The sequence below is a fragment of the Parus major genome, chromosome 7 (assembly GCF_001522545.3).
Source record: "Parus major isolate Abel chromosome 7, Parus_major1.1, whole genome shotgun sequence".
Lineage (NCBI taxonomy): Eukaryota > Metazoa > Chordata > Aves > Passeriformes > Paridae > Parus > Parus major.
Window position 1 is genome coordinate 23,263,195 of NC_031776.1, and position 19,399 is coordinate 23,282,593.

General features: G+C 45.7%; 1 protein-coding gene and 1 long non-coding RNA gene across 3 annotated transcripts; both read right to left on the minus strand.

Annotated features, from left to right (window-relative positions):
• Positions 1–8,143: 8,143 nt before the first annotated feature.
• Positions 8,144–15,907, minus strand: LOC117244725. Of its 2 annotated transcripts, none has more exons than XR_004498320.1 (3): positions 11,464–12,859; positions 11,155–11,352; positions 8,144–10,239 (listed from the first exon to the last, which is right to left on the minus strand). It is a non-coding gene; the product is annotated as an uncharacterized LOC117244725 (long non-coding RNA). The 2 variants fall into 2 exon arrangements; XR_004498319.1 differs by lacking the exon at positions 8,144–10,239 and adding an exon at positions 14,409–15,907 and having other exon boundaries at positions 10,832–11,352; positions 11,464–11,590.
• A 542-nt stretch (positions 15,908–16,449) lies between these two features.
• On the minus strand, positions 16,450–18,659 carry RPL37A (ribosomal protein L37a; the record flags this gene model as incomplete). The annotated part of the gene is made up of 3 exons (XM_015634016.2): positions 16,450–16,605; positions 17,249–17,331; positions 18,507–18,659. Coding segments are annotated over 3 exons (300 nt in total), but the record flags the coding sequence as incomplete, so codon positions are not given.
• Positions 18,660–19,399: the final 740 nt, after the last annotated feature.

A 19,399-nucleotide genomic window follows, 5' to 3' on the forward strand; every position in this document is an offset into this window, starting at 1 on the left:
ACAAATTAAGCTTTGGTTTCTGCAGCAGAGCCACAGGGCACAGTGGGAGACTCACACCACCCATTGGGGCAGGAGGACACACTCACCTGACAGGGCACAAGTCCCAGAGGATGACACCCATGCTCTTCAAAAGGCACAAAACTGCAAATAAAGTCTCATCAGACAAGAGGTCAGAACAGCTGAGAGACCATGCTAGCCCAGATTTTGTCCTGGAGCCCTTACCCCGTGGTTTAACTTTCTTAAGAGATTTCTCTAAGGATCACAATGTTCTGGACAAAAGACCTTTGGGACCTGTTGGGTAAATGTGGGCATTTTCTGTATTCATTACCAGCCTCTGGCTGCATTAATACCTTAGCTATTTCATCACAGGCCTCTCATGCCTGTTAATATGTCTTTTGGACTCATTTCAGCCCACAAGCCTTCCAGTTCCACAGTTCTGCTGTACAGCCTTGCCCTTTTTCAGAAGAAGCTGAGCGCTGTGGTCTGGAGGTTAAGGCCCTGGAGACTTGTGCATGGGACAGCTGGCCTCCATGCCTGGCTTGCTGCAGCCTTTTACCCTTTCCATCCCTCTGAGCCCAGTGGAAGAACTGTGGCGGAAGCAGGGGGCCTCGGCCTGTGGTGATGGCTGGAGTGGGAATTACCTGGGCCTGAGCGCATCCATCTGCATCCAACGTTCTCACTTCTTCAAGGATAACCACAAAACATCATGGCAGCAGTGAGGCCAGGCACAACACTGGCTCAGCCAGCCACATCCAGTACTTGTAGAGCTTTAGTGCAAGACCTGAATGACAGAGAGATCAGGACTCATCTTTTGACACAACTCTATTTAAAGAGGGCCACAGGCCCAAATGGAGCTTTGCCTTCAACGTCTGAAAGGGGAAAGTCCTTTTCACAGTATTTTTCTGGACTATTCTTTGCAGAAATTTTTTGGTCCAGGGGTCAGGAAGAGCCCTGTGTGAAGAGCCAGAGACAGCAAACCCATGCACTTAATGAAAACCAAGCCTTGAGGAATGGGCATGACGATGACCTTCAGTGCCTTCTGTGGGAGGAAGGTGCACAGAGCAGCCAAGAACCTGCTGCCTGTCCAGTCCAGTCCCTGCTCCATGAAACCACCTCGTGGTTTCCCTGCCCATCTCCCAGGACAGATGGAGATGATGCATGGAGGTTTTGTTGCTCTTCAAGGCTTTTAACAGTATTTTAATGATCAATCAGCCAAGCTGTTCACGAAGAAAGGTTGTTAAAATACTGCTTTTTGCTGCTAAAAATTGTCATTATCCTTGATCTCTTTTTAATATGTTTCTCAGGTTTAAGATGAAGAAATAAAACCTACAAGGTTTTCAGCAAAGGCCCATAAATTTGATTTAAAAGAAAATAACCTCAGAGTTGGATTATTTGGTCAGTTTCCCATGAAAAATCTATGGGCAAAGTCCTCAGAGAGACATGTACCCTGTTGAAATGCTTAGTTTCACAAAAAGGACTGGTTTTCATAATAGGAAAACAATTTATGTAAGAAAATAAGAAGCATGTCTGATGAGAGAGTTCATATGGGTTTGGTTCAACAGAAGCTACTGGATCTGGTGTTCTTATATTCTTAGCCTGTCACATTCTTTCTGAAACTGGCAGCAAAGGATCTTGAATCCTATAACCAGGTAACTAAACCAGATTGACATGTGTTTGCTCTTTCCATTATAGGCATGGATTCCTTGTTGTTCTTGAAGGTCTTAATTTGCAGTATTCAACAATTTAATAATTGCCCCATGCCTTCTGCTCATTAATTACATCAATGAAAGGAATGTATTTGATTTGATGTAGATTATATCCATCTACGTCAAAAAACAACATGAGTGGCACTTTTTAACATGAACAATGTATTCAGCAATAAGAGAAATGTCACAGTCCTTTCCAAGATGGCAATAAACTGATAGCTGTTGAAGTTTTTAAAGCAGAGATAAGGTAAATTAATTCAGATTTTTCCTCCCAGTGCCAAGTCTGAAGCTGATGTCTTGCCAAATCTACTATAGAAGTGCAAATTGATGAGGAAAAGCCACGATAGATAAGAACTTGTCACTTGTTTTCCGGTTGCTCCAGACAGTATTTCAAAGCACCTACTACAAAACAGCTGCCTCTGTGGCACACACATCCTACCCACAGAGAAATCCTTGAAGCAAGTCTTCCAAGATGGTCCACCCAAGCATTCCTTTTTTCCCTAGGTAACAAGTACAGATCTCTCCTGAGTGTGAGCTGCAGATGATGACTTCAAGGACGTTACCTATGGGTAGTAGCACAAGGAGGGAGGAACTGGAAAGGATATGGAAGTGCCTGGAGGCCAAATGAGACCTCTTTCAAGGCCAGAGGTGCAGATAAACTGACTTACTGCTATCCAAAATGTACAGCACTCTTCCTGTCCTCACTTTTCAAGAAAGGACCAGAGCTAGCATTAGGAAGACAATGTCTGGTTCAAAAAAAAAATCTATCTGGCCATGCTTTTACCTATCAGCAAGCTCACAAGATACCTCTAATCTGCTTGCATTTATTCCCATAAATGTTGTTATGCAGGTCCAATCACAGCAAATATTTTCACAGTGGTGGCTCTGGAAACTTAATCCATTTTTGCCTAGAGGAGAAGCCATCCAGCTGAGCCAGCAGAAGTTTCAGTGCAGCCAGGAACAGAGAAAGAGGAACCTGTCTTTTACCAGTGCCCTCTGCAGACACATTTGTTGGGCTGAGTTTTGAAGCTGGGGCTGAAGTATAATGGGAAAGAAAACGACTGAGGACAAAAGACAGAGGGGGGAGGAGAGATTGCTTATGAGATCTAGTCTTGCAGTCCTGTAAACTTCTAGCTCTGGAACTGTTCAGAAGAGTGGATGACCAGTGTCCCGTTCATCTTACCTCAGCTACTGCTTATCCAACTGCAGTGGACCACTTGAGATGACCAAGACAATCAATCCATTAAAAAGAAATAGTCATTACACTTTGGTGAGGGACTCTGATTCAGCACGAGGCTCCTGAGCAATGCAGCTTGCTGTCCAGGTGTTACTCTCCCTCTGCCTAACCCATAAGCTCAGAAACCAGCCAGAAGAGACCAGAGCAATCACTCAGTCTGAACTCTTACACAAAACAGACCACAGAGCCTGCCCCAGTAATTCCTGCATGAATACACTGCAGTCCTCTGGAGCCACTGGGAATACAGGGATGGAAACAATAGCTTCGAAAGAACAAATCAAACTTATAAAACAAAACAAAAAAGGGGGGTGGGAGCAATAAAAGTCACGATGAGTCAAGGAGGTAATTATGTGTGATAGCAGGGTTCCTTTGGCTGGGGACCAGCAAGAGACACTGTCTGCATCCAACCCCTGGGATGAGCATGACAGAGCAGTTTGTGCTGCAGAGAATTAAGTCTCCAGACAGGAGAAAGGCAGCCATCCGAGACTGGGCCAGGCCTAACTCAGACACGCACAAGTCATTAAGCTAATGTCTCTTAGCTAATTGTACACACAGAGACATATCCTGCAAGGAAAACAGCCTGAGAAACAGCCTCACGGAATGGGCATTAAACAAACGCATTAAGCAGGGGAGCAGTAATCCTTCCTCGATGCCAGCAGGGTGTGAGGCATTTCTCATCCACAGGACCACAGCCATTCAGTCATGCTCAGCCCACAGGAATCCCACAGAAGCAAGAAACTGCAAGAAGCTACAAGCCCCCCATCACTGCTTTGTGTACAAAGGCTCAGGGCAAAGAGGAAGAGATGTGGCTGACGATACGTGTGTGCTGTTAAACACACCTCCCTGGAAGAGATTGTGAGCCCCAGGTTTAGATTTAGTAATGAAATAATGAAATGTGAGCAGTAGAAGGAGGCCAAGACTTCTGGGTATTTGCAGCTCTGCCTGTGTTTGCTCAGTGATTCAACAGAGCATAACTAGACTTCTTAGAAAAGGGCCATGAGTCATCCACACCATTGGTTCCTTCCCTCTCCAGAAAACCCCCAAACCAAGAGAGTGAACATGGGAGAACAACAGTTTTCTTAATGGAACCAGTTAGCCTCCCAGATTCTCCCATCCTTTCTCATGCCAGTTATCTGTAAGCCTCAATATCCTCCAAGCAGAAGTGGAGGATGCATAGTCTGAAGCCCTCAGATGTCAGTGCTTGAGAGTTAAGAGCTGATAGGGTTTTAAAGTCAAAAACAAAAGAGACATCAGGAGGACATTCTGCTTTCCCTCCTTCAAACACTGAGTTTGAAAGCTCTTCCCAAGCCACTTCTGACAAATGCTTGCCTAATCTCTAACTCAGAACTTCCAGATGTGACATTACTATCACCTCACTTCATCACTGTGTGGCCATCACTATTGAGGGAAATTGTTCCTGTCACAGAGTTTTAGAATTTTATTGCTGGAAAGGACCTCTGGAAGTCTCTGCTCCAACTCCAACTCAAAGCAAGGCTGACCAGATCTACTTGGCCAGAAGATGTCCAACCAACACTTTACCCGGTGCTGAAATTTCAGTCATCACTTCTTGTCAGGTCTTCACTGAATACAGAGAACTGATGAGGCCTTTTCACCTTACAGCAAAATATTTTGTGTATTTAAAAACAAATATTTTCAAAATGGCTTTCCTTCTTTAGCTCCTTTAGCCTTTCCTCATAGGTCATGTTTTTGAGACTGATGATCTTTTATGCCTACTCCCCACAGACAATTGCTGGTCTCCAGCCACACACATCCTGGAGCTGCCAACCTCATGAAGACTACTGTGACTGTGGATGGGAAGAGTCAGATGCCTCCACGGCCTCCTCCATGGAGATGAGAAAACAGAAGAAAGGCTGGCAAAAGCAGAAACAGCTCATCAGATGCTCTGAACTTCCCTTGGCTCCCTTCTCTTCACATCTCTCACAAACCTCAAGCATGAAGATATATGAAAACTCCACGTGCTCAGTTCAGCTGTTGTACTTCTTGCTGTGCCAACATTTCATGCCCCAGCTCTTCCCCAGGGCTATCATAAAAGAGTGGAAAACCTAACTCACGAGACAATACTGTTACCATTATCTAACTGGACCATGCTAAAAAACCCTCCAGCCAGAGGAAAACCCTTTCGTACCATGAGCAGGACAAACACAACTGCTGACTGTCCCAGCACACTGGGAGGAGAGACTCCTGGCAAGATGTGTTCCTCAGGATCCAGAAAAAGTAGGATCAGGTTTCCCTTGGCTGTAAGCCCAGTCTTGGGTATCTCCCCTGCTCTGCAAATTCCTTTGTGGCATCACCTCCATATTCTTCCCAGTCCTGTCCTGGGAGGTCTGTTTCACCATTCCTCCTTTCCCAAACATGAGAAAAACCCTAATTTAACTTTTCTTTAACCTGCCCTAGTCCAGTGTACTCCCCACACCCTTCCCCTCCCCAAACACATTTTAGAACCAAGAAATTCCTCTCAAACAGGAGGTGCTTGAGGACAACAGGAGTTTGAAAAGAAAGGGCCTTGCCATGTTAACTAGAGGTGCCTGCCAGCCAACATCCCAGCCCCTGAACACACAAGGAATTTTGACCTCACATAGTGAAATTTCCTAGAACTTTAAACCTTTGTTGTTGTTGTTGTTGTAGTCATTGTTGTCCTCTCTCTGGCTCTCTCTTGGTTTTCAATTTTCCACTTGGCAACCGCGTTGAAATGATGCAAGGGAGCAGCCGCCGCTTAACTGCAAATTATTAATTAGCTGCCAAGGAGCCTGTGCATGACTGCACACAGGGCAAGGGGGGCTCTGTCCTACATTACAAAATCAACCCACTGGCTTGGCATTGCTCTTCTGCCCAGAGATATAATTTAGTGGCAAGCCTCCATTTGTTCCAGAACTGATTCCTAAAAGAGAAGGCACTTGCACGGTCTGCTGAGGGGGAGAGGGGGAGGATAAAACCAAAACAACACCCCACCCTTGGTGACCAAGAACTGATCCTTTAGCTGTTGAAACTCTTTCCGAAGAGCCTCAGTTGCTGTTAGAACAAATACTAATTGTTCTCAGCTAGGGGCTGGCTATATATAGCCTGAACAGGCCATTCTGCTGTGAAATATCAGTCTGATAAAACTGGGAAAGACTTCAGGTGCTCAGGGATACTCAGGTCTCTAAGTTTTCCTAAGACTTATTGCCACCCCAGCAGGAGCAGACTCCCCTCTGCTGAGACAGTGTGTCTGGCCACATGTGCCCTCCTGAACTGCTGCAACACAACTGAGAGTAGGTTTGCACAAGCCGTGGCTGAAGGCACTGAGGTTTCCGATGCTGTACATACACTTTGCCCCAGACACGTCTCTGCTCACAGGACCTCATAGTTTAAATACTCAAGACCAACAAACATCCCAGGGGGGATCTGTTCCAATGGGTAATTGCCCTTATTGTTAAAAATTAACAACAAAACAATAATCGTAGACAGCTGGGCCTTTCGTGACTTTTACAGCAACATTCCCACAACTCCACAAGAGACATTGTTTGGCATTCACAAATAAATTTTCACCCCAAATCAGGATAAATCTTTAGTCAACTGTTTCAAATACCTTCCCAAGAGGGAATGGTCACTTCCCATGTGGCTTACCATGGCATATCTTCCTGGCATGCACATTTCTGGCAGTGGGGCTGGGGGGCATCAAGGCTTGTAGGAGCCAAGCTCCAGACAATTCTTGTATCCCTGGAGCTGCTGTATCCCTCATTTTCTTTGTGTTCTAACTCACAGCATTTCCTGGCCTTGACATTGACAGAGATTTGTGAGCCTTTGGTCACCCCCTCCTTTCAAAAGATCACCTGGGCAGGTGGCCCAAGGCAAAGGGAGGCTCAAGGGGAAACATGAGCATACAAAAAGCTGCAGCCAGTTCACCTTCAAGGAGGTAGGCAGGGATGACCAGGAGATGGACTTAAACTGAGTAAAGAAACAATGCCAGCTCTTGCAAGCCAAGCTGATACCTAGGAGAAGACTGAAGGGAAGGGTGGAGGGAGGTTGGTCAGCTGCGGTGATGTGCATCCTACAAAGCCAAAAAAAGCATCCTTGGCTTGGCTTGGAATGCTCTGAGTGCCAAACCTGAAGCGATCTTGAGACTGTTATTTGAAGGCAGACCTCAGCTGCACCCTGCTTGTCTCAAGCTTGGGTGTCTCCTTCTCCTACCACTCATAACAATTTGTATTTCTGTATGCCAGGAAGTGCTAACCAAGACTGAGGGTGTGGGCTTGCAAAAGGCAAGCAAAGCCTCCTGCAGCTCCCCACGATGCTGTGGCTGATGTCTGACACTCCATAGCCTGACACAAAACCACAGCAGGGTGATGCAAAGCATCACATAGACCCTGTCAGGATCAGCAGGAACAGCCAGTGCTCAATTCCTGCCCTGAGAATCAGAAACTTGGTAGTCCAGACCAAGAAACATTCCTGGGGGATCTGTTCCACTGATTAATCAACATCACACTTAAAAATTAATAACAAAATAATAATAGTAGGCAGCTGTATCTTTCCTGCCCTTTGTAGCAACATTCAGAGCACAATGAGGGACATTGTTTTGGGTTCACAAACAGCTTCTGGGACATGTACACATCTTTATCTCTTTTTCCATGGCTTACCTCCTACCTGCTGGACGAGCCCACAATAAATCTAACTGTCTGGCAGAAAAGTACATGGGTTTGCATGGCACGGTTTTGATAGCAGGGGTGGCTCCTGTGATAAGGTGCTGTGATTCCCCCGCAGCCCATGGGGAAGACCACAGTGAGGCAGTGGTGCCCTCGAGGCCAGGGAGGAGGGAGAGAAAATCAGGAGTGAAGCTGTGCCTGGGAAAGAAGTGATGGGTGGGAGGAAGGAGTTTTAAGAGTTTGGTTTCCATTTTATTGTTACCCCACACTGATTTGATTGGAAATAAATTAAATTAATTACCCCAAGTCAAGTCAAGAAGCTTTGGTGGGCACCTGGCAGCCACCCAGAGTTGGTCCACCACAGACACACGCAGCAAGCTTGGTCCTAGCTTGGATGAAGCTTAGCATTCCTTCACATTCTGGGATATGGAAAGAGTTGTTCCAACCAGGCTCATAGCAACCTTTTAGACGTCGCACTCAGAGTTATGTAAAATATTTTGCCTGCTTTGGTAGTTGGCAAACTTTGTTTTATAAGACAAATGGAATTTATTAATGCAAAATATTTATCAAGTCTTTTTACTTTTTTCCCCAAGGGAGTAGAGAGGTTGACCAGGAGTCTTTCATCTTTGTTGGCTTCTGAATGTTAAAAATGCAGCTGATTTAGAGAAAAACCACAAGTCAGAGTGTGTCTCATTTCTATGCAACCCCTTTTTCTGCAAGTGATGGCAAGTTTTCCCTTTGACAAAGGTACCATATTCCAGCTGTGATGGCAGGGAATGCTCATGAAATGTATTCTCAAAGGCTTGGGTGATCTCCATGCTCCCTATGACCAGAGGTAACAGGCAGGATCCTCTGTGCTCAGCTTGCCCTAGTGGGTAAAACAAGGAGATATTCCATGTTTTAAGGGTCTCACAGCATGGAGAAGGATTCCATGTAAGGTGAGAACACACCAAAGAAAGAAGGGAAGCAGTGGGAAAAGGCAGGACAGTACATTGACCAAACAAAGTAGCCTGATTACCATAATCAATCACCCTTTGGGAGCAAAAAAGTAACACATCCAGCAGCTCTACCACGATTTCTTAAGCCCCCGATTCTCCAAGTAAGCAATGTGAAATGATTTATCAGTGATTAAGGTATATATTGTTAAACCATCACTGTCTTCATGTGCTAAGCTCTGGTGCTTAGCACACGATGGTCCAAAGCAAATAATGGTCCAAAGCAAAGCAACAGCCAGGCTGCTTATGGGATCAGATATGTTTTTAGGGCTGTGAATCTTCCATATCTGTTTGATTGTTTACCATATTCTATCTTTTCCTTGGACTGATTTGTTCTTTGTTTTGACAGGTACCAGCATAGTCTTTACCTGAAGTCCCCAAGGAGCACCACAGCATACACAACATTTTTGTCAGAAGTGAACCTACATTGGAACAAGCATCCCTTGCTTGCTACAGGAACTTGCATTTCTTTGTTTCATATTCCTCATGCAAAAAGAAAAATACATCTTCAGCTGACTAAGGTTAAAAATTAATTGTTTAATGCCTAGATTATTAATTTGTTCCTCTTCTTTCCTTGCATGACTTGGGTCTAGTTTTCATTTAAGGATTTTTTTAAATTTTCCCTTTACAGATTTGCCTTTTAATCTCAAATCTAATCCATCACAGTAACAACAGTTTCAAATGCAACTGTTTGAATGGAAACGGACATGACTGATAGAGCCCAAGATCCTATCTTCAAGCAATCAACTTGGCCCCACAGTTGGGATATTAGAGACAATCCTACATTGCATCAGAACTTCTTCCCAGTAGTAGGTGGCAACTTGGAAGAAGTATATTCAGTGAAAAAGGCAAGTGCCCTCTTGGTCCATCAAGTATATTTACTTGGAGGAATCGGGTTTTCTCTCCACACTTTCAGAGAGCTGAAGCTGTTCCAGAAGTGCCTGAAGGGGAGAGCAAAGCTGTGACTTACAGGACATTTGTCTCAGGGTGTGGAAGGACTGCAATATAAAACATTCCTCTTACAATAGGAGGTTTAATCAAAGAAATGGAGAAGGGTCACAGAGCAAATTCCTGAAACCAAACTCATGAGTTATAAATAAATATTCCTCGGTGTGAACAGAGGTCCCTTCAAAAACACCCACTGCTCGTTCCAGGCTGCAGTGTGATGCACTCAGGCTCTCTGGCCCCACAGCCCAATTCCTCTGCAGCACCTTCCCTGCACCCCACACTGAGCTCTTTCCATGAAGAGGAGGTAGGCCTGAGCACAGGGAGGGGAACCCAGCATCCCAACCTGAGCACAAAGGCTCGCTCCCAAGGTGTGTCCATCAGATGACTGAAGGCCAAGAGAGCAAGTCAGAGGCAAAGCTCACCAAATGCTTATGCAAAATTGTCTCCAGTGAAGCTCAAGGGAGGTGTGTAACCTCATATTGACAAATGCCAAAGTCCTAGGATAAGGTTTCCTTTAGGGAGACATCGAGGTTTTCAGGGGTGCTGCACTGGCTTCTCACTGCTTTCTTTGCTTTTTAAGTTCCAGACGCCAGAGCAGCGCTGCTCTTTGCCTGGGCCAGAGGGAGAGAAGCAGCCCAGCCGCAAGCTCTAATCCATGGGTCCTGCGGGCTGCAGGCACCACCTCCAGAGCTGCTTCTGCACCCGGATAAGCACTGGGGAGGAAACAAAAGGGGAGCATGACAGCCTCATTCACTTGCTAATAGGCTTCTGGAAGAAAGACATCAAATCTACAATTACCATGCAAGGACACAGTCCAGCTTGCTAAGAACAGAGGAAAAGCAAGAATCGCAAAGGAGGAGAGGAAAGGGATTAGGTTTTCCACAAGCACCCCAAAATCCACCAAAATCCACGCTCCCTACTCCACAGGAGCCCAGAGAGGTTGAGCAGGGCTGTGACACCAAACTGTTGAACATGAAACAAGCACTTTTTTTTGACTCTGGTTAGAAAAATCTTTTCTTGCAGAGCTGCCATAGTTCATGTGCTTAGAGCAACAGTGTACAAAAAGGGTTGGGTTTTTTTGGGAAGGAAGGTGGAAAAAAAAAAAAAAAAAAAAAAAAAAGCACAAACCCTGCACTGGGAAAGCCACACCGATGAGCTTGTTAACATTTGAAGAGCCTGCTTGGCATGATTCCTTACACAGATTCCTGCCAAGAATTTGCAAGAGGAAAGTATATTTAGCAATCCAAGGCATGCCAAAGCCTTGACAAGAGAAAAAAAAAAAACATTTTGAATATGTGGAATAGCAATTAGACATTTTCTAAGCAGCCATTTTCAAAATGCATCCAGGCATCTAATAAGGGCACCTGAGGCATATCCACAACTCTGCCACACTCCATGCCTCATAAGACATCCACTGAGATCAAATACTCAGAGGAAGGATGTGTTACCGATGGCAACTGCCCACTTCCAGAGCACTGGGGCCAGTTTCAAGCAGGCAGCTCAAGCCATTGGAAATACACAGTCTCATGCCACTGCAAATAATTTTGTAGCATCCTTTAAGGAAGCATTTCTCCACGGAAAGCTGTGAGCCCCACTGCATAGCTTGGTAGCAGAGAGATGTTACCCACCTGCTTCATCCACAGGAGCTGAGCCAGCTCTGCAATGCAATTTTTCCCCAAGTGAAGCTGCTGAAAATACAGGTGGGATGAGCAGCAGGTGGAAGCTAAGATAGTACATAAAATCAGATGGTGAATTGCAGCCCATTGAAGTGGTGCTTACATCATTCCCCAAATCTGGTTGCTTCTCTTGTTGTCCAGAGTTCTGCCCTGCATGCAAAGCCAGCAATAAATTTCATTGCTAAATCTCCTTTCTTTCTAGGGAGAGACCTAGAAGACAGTCCCAAGACAGGCTTAGTCTGCACCAGGAAAGTGACTCACCTGCATCAGCCACTCTTGTTTCTGAAGTACCATTGAAATCTCCTTGGGATGCAGCATGGAGGAAGAGGCATGAAGGAGCTTAGGAAGTCCATGAGCAACCCCTGGTTGTGCTCAAGGAGGAAAGCAGCTGACCATACATAAGAGCAAAACATTTGATGGTCATGAAATTAGAAGTCACACCAGAATACGTCCCTTAAAACATGGTGCTCACTGCTTATAACTGCCAGGCTGTATTACAGCCAAATTCCTAAGACACCAAGCCAAAAGGGAGCACCTGCACACAGGTTGAGTTCACACCACCTTTAAGACAGGACATGCAGCAAGGGTGACCAACACCTGTGGTGGAGGCTTCTCTTTCCTGTAAGCCCAAAACCCCCAGTCTTTAATACGTAGCATAACACCAGTGCTGCCCCCAAGGCTTAGCATCATGATCCCCTACAGACCAGACTGGCTGTCGATGACCAAGAGGGGGCAGGAAGCACAAACAGAGTAAAGCCAAACCAGTTATTTTGCTTTGGAAGGAAAGAAATACTTAACAGAAATCAGAATGAGGAAAGCAGCCCCGAGATTGTTCAGTTTTTTATTTCCAAGTTCCTTTGGCCTCCTGAAACACCTTTTGGTATCTGAAATGCCACCCTGATTACAACTACCATGCCCTTAGATTATATCCTTGATTCTGCAAGAGAAATCTCATGGGACTGACAGATTGCTCTGAGAAAGAGGTCCCTTTGTCACCTGCTCTTCAAAAGCAACCAAGATAAAATAACCTGCACAGCCACATCTACAGAATATTCAGTCAGATTTAAAGTCTCAGTTTCCATCAAACTCTTTTCCAATTCCCAGAGCTGTTGTAATCCAGATGGGTCAGACATTGCCATAAGCTCACGCCCTCCAGGACAGGTATCAGCTCTCTGCTCTGCAGCATCTAAGACAACTCTATCCAAGTTCCTGACTAAGGCTTAACAGCAAATATACTGAAAGCAGTAAGCAACATTGTTTAGAATTTCTGTTTTCACCCTAGATTCCCAAAGGAAACAACAAATTTGGAGGATCACCTGGCCAAATCACATAGTTGTCAATTCAAATTTCTCCTAGTACGTACACAGCATTTGGACTGTGCACTGACACAAACTCAGCCTTGCTAGAGATGACAAATGACTGCAAAATCCTCATGTCCAACCTGCCCATTCCTATTTTAACCTCCTGATGTCTTTTGTGCCAGGCTCTTCAATCGAAAACTGCCACGGTGTGTTTTGTGGGGCAGCAGGAAGGGCTGGGCTGACAGCCGTAGCCGGCGCCCGGGTGCGCAGAGCCGCTGCCGGCTGGGAGGACGCGGAGCAGAGCGCGGCAGAGCGGCAGTGGCGCCCGCTGGCCGCTCGCAGCATTGCCAGAGCATCCTTCCTCCTCCTCCTCCTCCTCCTCCTCCTCCCTGCCCTCCCTTCGGGAAACCGGTAGGACTGCCAGCTTCGAGGATTCACCGACACAAAACGCCCCTGGCCGGGGTGCCACGGCAAAAGAAGCCCAGGGCATCTGCGGGCACAGCCCAACCCACAGGGATGCGAGTAGGACCACACAATCTTGGTCAAAAAGATGTCTTACATCCTTATCTTCTGTTTATATTTCTACCCTGCCCAGTGTTCAGCCTCTGCAAATATAAATCCAAAGGGTAATTAGCAACCTCCTCAGCAAGAATAGAAGTAATCTCAGACAGATATATCCTGGGATATATCAGCATAGTAAAACATATCCTCTGCACCTGTTAATGAATGGCTGCTTCAGAGCAGTTGGGAAGGCTTCATCAGAAACCTGTACTTCAATTACCACCTCTGCATTAATGAAGAAAGCACAGAGGTGTGCAGAGTCGTGTCTCACCCCATGGAAATGTGACCCAAGCACACCAAATCAAGAATAAAAAAAGCAATATGCAGAACCACACTGTGCCACCCATGAGAGGAAGCAGGGGCTGATCTCTCTGGTGATCAGTAACAGGACCCAAAGGAATGTTATTAAGTTGTGTCAGGGGAGGTTTAAGCTGGATATTAGGAAAAGATTCTTCACCCAGATAGTGATAGGGCACTGCAACTGGCTTCCCAGGGAAGTGCTTACATCCCCAGACTGGATGGGATATGAGGATATGCAGGTTGGTATGAATGACACCAGATACCTGAACACATGGACTGACTTTAGTAAGGAAACTTTCAAGCACTGAATTAAAAGGAAAAAAATAGGGAAAAAAAAGGAAAAAAGTTTGGAAAACAAGTACAGGGACATTGCAGCCAAACTTGCGAGACACAGATTTTTTTGCAATTTGGGAAAAGGTTCCTACTTAGGTCCAGTTTTAAATTTATCTTTTGAAGATGTCAAGCTCATTAATGAATTAGTATTGCTGTGGCTTATCACTACCCAAATCCATGTAAAGCTTAATTTGGAGCAAGAACAAGCAACCCTTCTGCTACTTCCTTACAATTTTTCCTCCAGCAGGAAAATTTGTTTATAAATTTTGTTAATAACCAAAGTTATTAACACGACTTTTGTTTTCTGACCTATATTGTTAGAGATGGGAGATGCAGCCACCAAAAAACCCCCAGACTAAACCAAATTGAAACTCAAAGTCAGATCATAAAAGATGTTCCAGCATCTTGACAGTGTAAATGGATCATTTAGAGGCAATTATGAACTCAAACAGCAGCTTTTTCACCAGGACTGAATGTCCGAGGGATTGGCTCCACATGAAAATTTATTGTTGCAACTCAGGCAACTCAAACAACATGAGAGCGTGCTACCAGACCAGGAGGGAGTGAGCCACAGGGAGCAAAGTGTTCAGGTGGACTAACCCCAAGACCTGCACACAACAAACACATCACATGCTGGAGTAAACAGTTGTCTGTGGGTGGTGCTGAGCCATTAGCAGCACCAGCCAACAGCAGAGCACGAGGTACTTTTACCATTCCAGTCAGGATGCTCATTTTCTCTCCATCTTGCAGCACACGGCCGAGTCCCTTGAGGAAATGGGAAAAGGCAGAGATGTTTTACGTGTTCTCTCTTCCCTCCCTTTACATCTGCCCATTCCTCCACTCATGGAGCCCTACACTATTCCTCGAGGCACAGATGTGAAGGACATACCAAGATGAGCCAAGCTTCTTCAAGTTATTTAAGTTTTCCTCAGATTCACCTCAGCACATTCAAGCAACAAAGTGTGCAATTAACTAGAAAGGAAAGTGTTTTTTAATGGCTCCACCAGTAACAAGAGCCACTCAAAGTACTGATAGCACTACTAGTGTCTCCATAGTTACACCTATAAATACAGAACAGTGCACTGTGTTTGCATGGCAAGGTTTTGGCAGTGGGAGGGCTACAGGGGCAGCCTCCGTGAGAAGCTGCCAGAAGCTTCCCCTGTGTCTGACAGACTCAGTGTCTGCCCACTCCAGCACAGACCCGCCACTCGCCAAGGGTGAGCCCATTGGCAGTGATGGTAGAGTGTCTGGGGTAACAGATTTAAGGAGAAAAAAAAAACACACAAAAGCAACTGCAGCCAGAGAGGGGAGTGAGAGTATGTGAGAACAAGTCTGCAGGTACCCAGCTCAGTGCAGCAGAAACAGAAGATGCTCCAGGTGCCTGCCTTGAGAGACTGAAATTTTAAGGGTTAATGACTCAAACAATCGGCCTTTTCAAAAGCAACTGCTGAAGTGCACGACTTTAAACCTACTTTTGTTTAGCAACAAACTGTTTTTGGGCTAGATGAGGGAGAAGGCCATTAGAAAGCAGATCCTGAGAGGTGGGATAATGCTTTTATCATGCAAATGTCTTCTCTTACACAACTGGCTGAGATGTAAAACTCCTCCTCTCTTTCCCAGCTTCCCTGGAAGGTATTGGGACATTCACATGCCCGTGTAGGCCTGTCAGCAATCATCCGTGGCTCAGCTCCCTGGTGAGGCAGCTGTCAACGTCTTAGAAGGGATCATAAACCATCAAAGACCCCCGAAGCACTGCCAAACCCATTTTGGGCCTGGACTGCACATCCAGATCCACAATGTTACATCAGACAGTGGAAACCCCACTCCCTTCAGGGGTGAAACCTGGGCATTCCCACCACACACAAAAGCACTAGGGCAAACTTTAGTGTTTCAGGGGCTCCCCCACCTCCCGCAGATCAGGATTGTGACCAATCACCTCGACTAAGGGTCATTCAAATCCCACACAATCAAGTCTCCGTCACTGGATCCATGGATGGCGGTATTTTTCCTGTTTCTCCCCTTTCCTATACTTTTTTCTCATTATTCGCTCATGTATTTTCATACTTTTGTTATTTCTATAGCTAGCCAAAACAAAACTACATACCTCAGTTCCAATGCAACCAATATATTCTAAAATAAACCTGCCATCCCAGTCCTACAGCCCATGGAGAGCTGCATGCTGAAGCAGGGCTATGTCCAGAGGCTGTGACACTGTAGGAAGGCTACAGTGGAACAGGCTGGTGGCAGGACCTGTGCCCTGTGGCAAGAGCAGCCCAGGAGCCCGTGCTGCAGCAGGTTTGCTGGCAGGACTTGTGACACCACGGGTGACCCATGCTGGAGCACAGGAAGTGAGAGGAGCCCTCCCCATGAGGAAGATGGAGCAGCAGTCAGCATGTGCTGGACTCAGCCTCCATTCCTCATCCCCCTGGGCAGCTGCTGGGAAAAGCAAGGAAATCAAGAGTAAAGTTGAGTCTGGGAAGAAGGGAGGGGTGATTGGAATTAACACTTGGTTTTATTTCTCATTATTCTACTCTGATACAACTGGTAATAAATTAAAGAGGTTTCCCCAAGTTGGGTCTGTTTTGCCCATGACAATAGCTGGTGAGTGATCTCTCTCTGCCCCTATCTCAACCCACAGACCTTTCTATTTTCTCTCCCTTGTCCAGCAGAGGAAGGCAGTGATGGGGCAGCTTTGCTGGGTACCTGGCACTCACCACACATAACAGACTTTTTGCAGAAAAGACAAACATGATTCCACTCCATCATGACCCTTTTATTGATAGAAGGACAGATCCTGATGGTGGAGAAAAAAAGATGTTTCACAAGGAGAACAGGAAGTAGCTCCTACTGGTCTTTCAGCTCCTTCAGTCTTCTGATGGCAGATTTGACTGTCACCGCAGAGGTGGTACTGGAGGAAGAAGCAGAGTCATTTGCATGTGGCAGAACAACTGTGCTGGTGTTTATTTTTGAGAAAGCACTAATCATTTCAAATTATCATCTGACTGCGCTGCCAAACAGGGTCTAATTCCACTTTTGTTTTCCTGACAACAAAGCGTAGGCCTTGGTCCACAAAGCACATGGAACTTCACAGGCTACATCCTAACCCCAAATTCCCAGTCAGGCACCCACCACGTGCACCAATGTGTGGGCTCAAATCCCTCACGACTGCTACGCGTGGGGCAGGAGTGTCTTCTACAGAATTGTGGGGGAAGGAGAGCAAAGAAAGGCAGTAAGCAATAGCACCCTCACAATAAAGGTTATTACAATTCAATTTCTTTGCTTTTAAAACAGAAGGAAAACATGAAAATAACTTTTCTTGGAATAAATCTGGCTTTGTCTACTGAAAAGAACAGAAACAAATTGAGTTTGATCCACAGCAATTAAATTTTAACAGAATAGGCAACTCCCCCCATTCACTATCTCAGGACAGATCTACTTAATGGTTAGTAGATAAAAAATTATAAAAAAAAAAATAGGTCAAAAGTCAAAAGCTGTATTATGCCTCAGCTATGTGAAAATAAATGCTGATTGGAGCTTCTTCATTTCCTTACTTGTAAGTCCAGGCACCACCAGCAACTGTCTTCATGCAGGATCCACAGTGCCAGATACCCACAGCCTTCCTCTTCATTTTTGTCTGGAATAGAAGAAAAAATAAAAAAAAAAAGTCACTCTCCATCATCTGAAAAAGCCAAACAAGAAACTTCAGGCAAGGATTTCAGCATCACACCACAGAACTCCTATAAGCCAAGTTAAGAGAGGAAAGGAACAGACAATCCTTTTACTCAAATTCTCTAGACACTTCTTAAACATTTTACCATCCAGATATGAACTGACTCATTTCTGAAGGCATCATCAAAAATTCAGCTTATTTTGAAGGAGAAAAATAGTAAGGAGTTACCCTGGTCCTAACAACTGATATCCTCACCTCATTTGGTGCTCACATAACACCACTGTTCCCAGGACTCCCTGGGCAAGCCCAGCTTGCTCAACCCAGACCCACTTCAAACAGCATCTAAAGAGTGAGTGGTGGTACTGAACTCCCTCCCCCATGCAGGAATCCATCACCTTACAGAGGTGACAGGAGGTCTGCCCATACCTATGCCTGATTTAGGCAGCTCTGCAGACAAGACTGAACATTCTCACTTCCTAACTGAAAGGCAGTAAGTTAAGGACAAACAAAACCCAACAAATCAAAGCAAGAAAAAACTCCATGATGAAAATATAATCTGTGCAAAACATAAGCTGCTGGACCTTTCAAACTATCAAAAACTAGATTTAAAAGCAAATTTTAATTAAGATTACACAGTTAAGATTACTTCCTATCAGAAATTCCTCCCTATCCAGTTAGACAGCACACAGAAATAAGCAAATGCCATCAGAATTTTGAAGTGGGAAGAGCAACCTATGTTCCCCCACCAGGTATGCCGTAAAATGTTACTGGAAGGAAAAGAAAAAGCCCAAATGAAGCCTTAATTATCAAGATAACAACTGAGATGCTTTAATTCTGTCAGGTTTACTTTATTAATTATGTAAAACATATAAAATGGCAACACTGCTCACTCTTTTGTATCATGAAATGTAATAATGACTGTTTTCGTTTAACTACTACTAAACATTCATGTGAAATGTCTACTTTTTCAAGGATTCCTGACAGTAGCCCAAAACTCACTATACACTAGTCCTTGTCTTGGAACTAGGTGCATTTCTCTCCAGTAAAAAAACTACTGAAGCATCAGATCACCTTTCTAGCATCAATAACAATGTGATTTTTAAAGACTTTTGCGGAGGAAGGGGAAGGAGCTCTCTCACCTTGCCACAGAAGGAGCAGGTATACTTGGCATGCTGGCTGATTTCAATCTTCTTCACCATTTTCCTGAGGGATGCACCATAACGGGTCCCATATTTACCCACGATCCCGACCTTCTTAGTGCGCTTGGCCTGTTGGGAGGCAAACCAGGATGAGATTCAGCTCTACAGAAAGCCTTCTCCACGCTGCTCCCCTCTCCTGACATGGCAGCTGAGTGCCGAGCACCCTAAAGCCGGGCTGCAGCCTCCCTCCGCCGCTGGGAAAACCGAGGATTGACAGCGTCATGGCATGGGTCAGGCTGGAAGGGACCACAGCGGTCCCCTGGCACAACCTCCGTGCTCAAGCAGGATCGGCCCAGAGCACATGGCACAGGAGTGCATCCACACGGTTCCTGAGCATCTCCACAGAGGGACACTCCACACCCTCTCTGCGCAGCCTATTCCAGTGCTCGGGCAGTGCACACAAGTTCTTCCCCGTGTTCACGTGGGGACTTGCCTGTGCATCAGTTTCTGCCCGTCTATCCTACTGCTTGGCACCGCCGAGAGGAGCCTGGCTCCTGCGTCTTGACAGTCCCCTAATTCACACACTATTTTAACTGTTTAATTATTATATATTTATATAATGAGATTCCCTCTCAATCGCCTCTTCTGAGGCTGAACAGGTCCAACTCCCTCAGCCTGTGCTCATGAGAGCTGCTCCAGTCCTCCAACCCTCCTCGCTGCCCTCCTCTGGAGCATTATCGATGAAATGCCACCGGGCTGGCGCTGCTGCAGCTCCCCAGCTCCTGCCGGGGCAATTCGGGCAGCGGTGCGGCCGCCAAGACGGAGCAGAGCTCCGTGTGTCCCGGGGCCAGCCGGCTGTGGCACGGAGCGCTGCAGCCCCTCTGCCCCGCGGC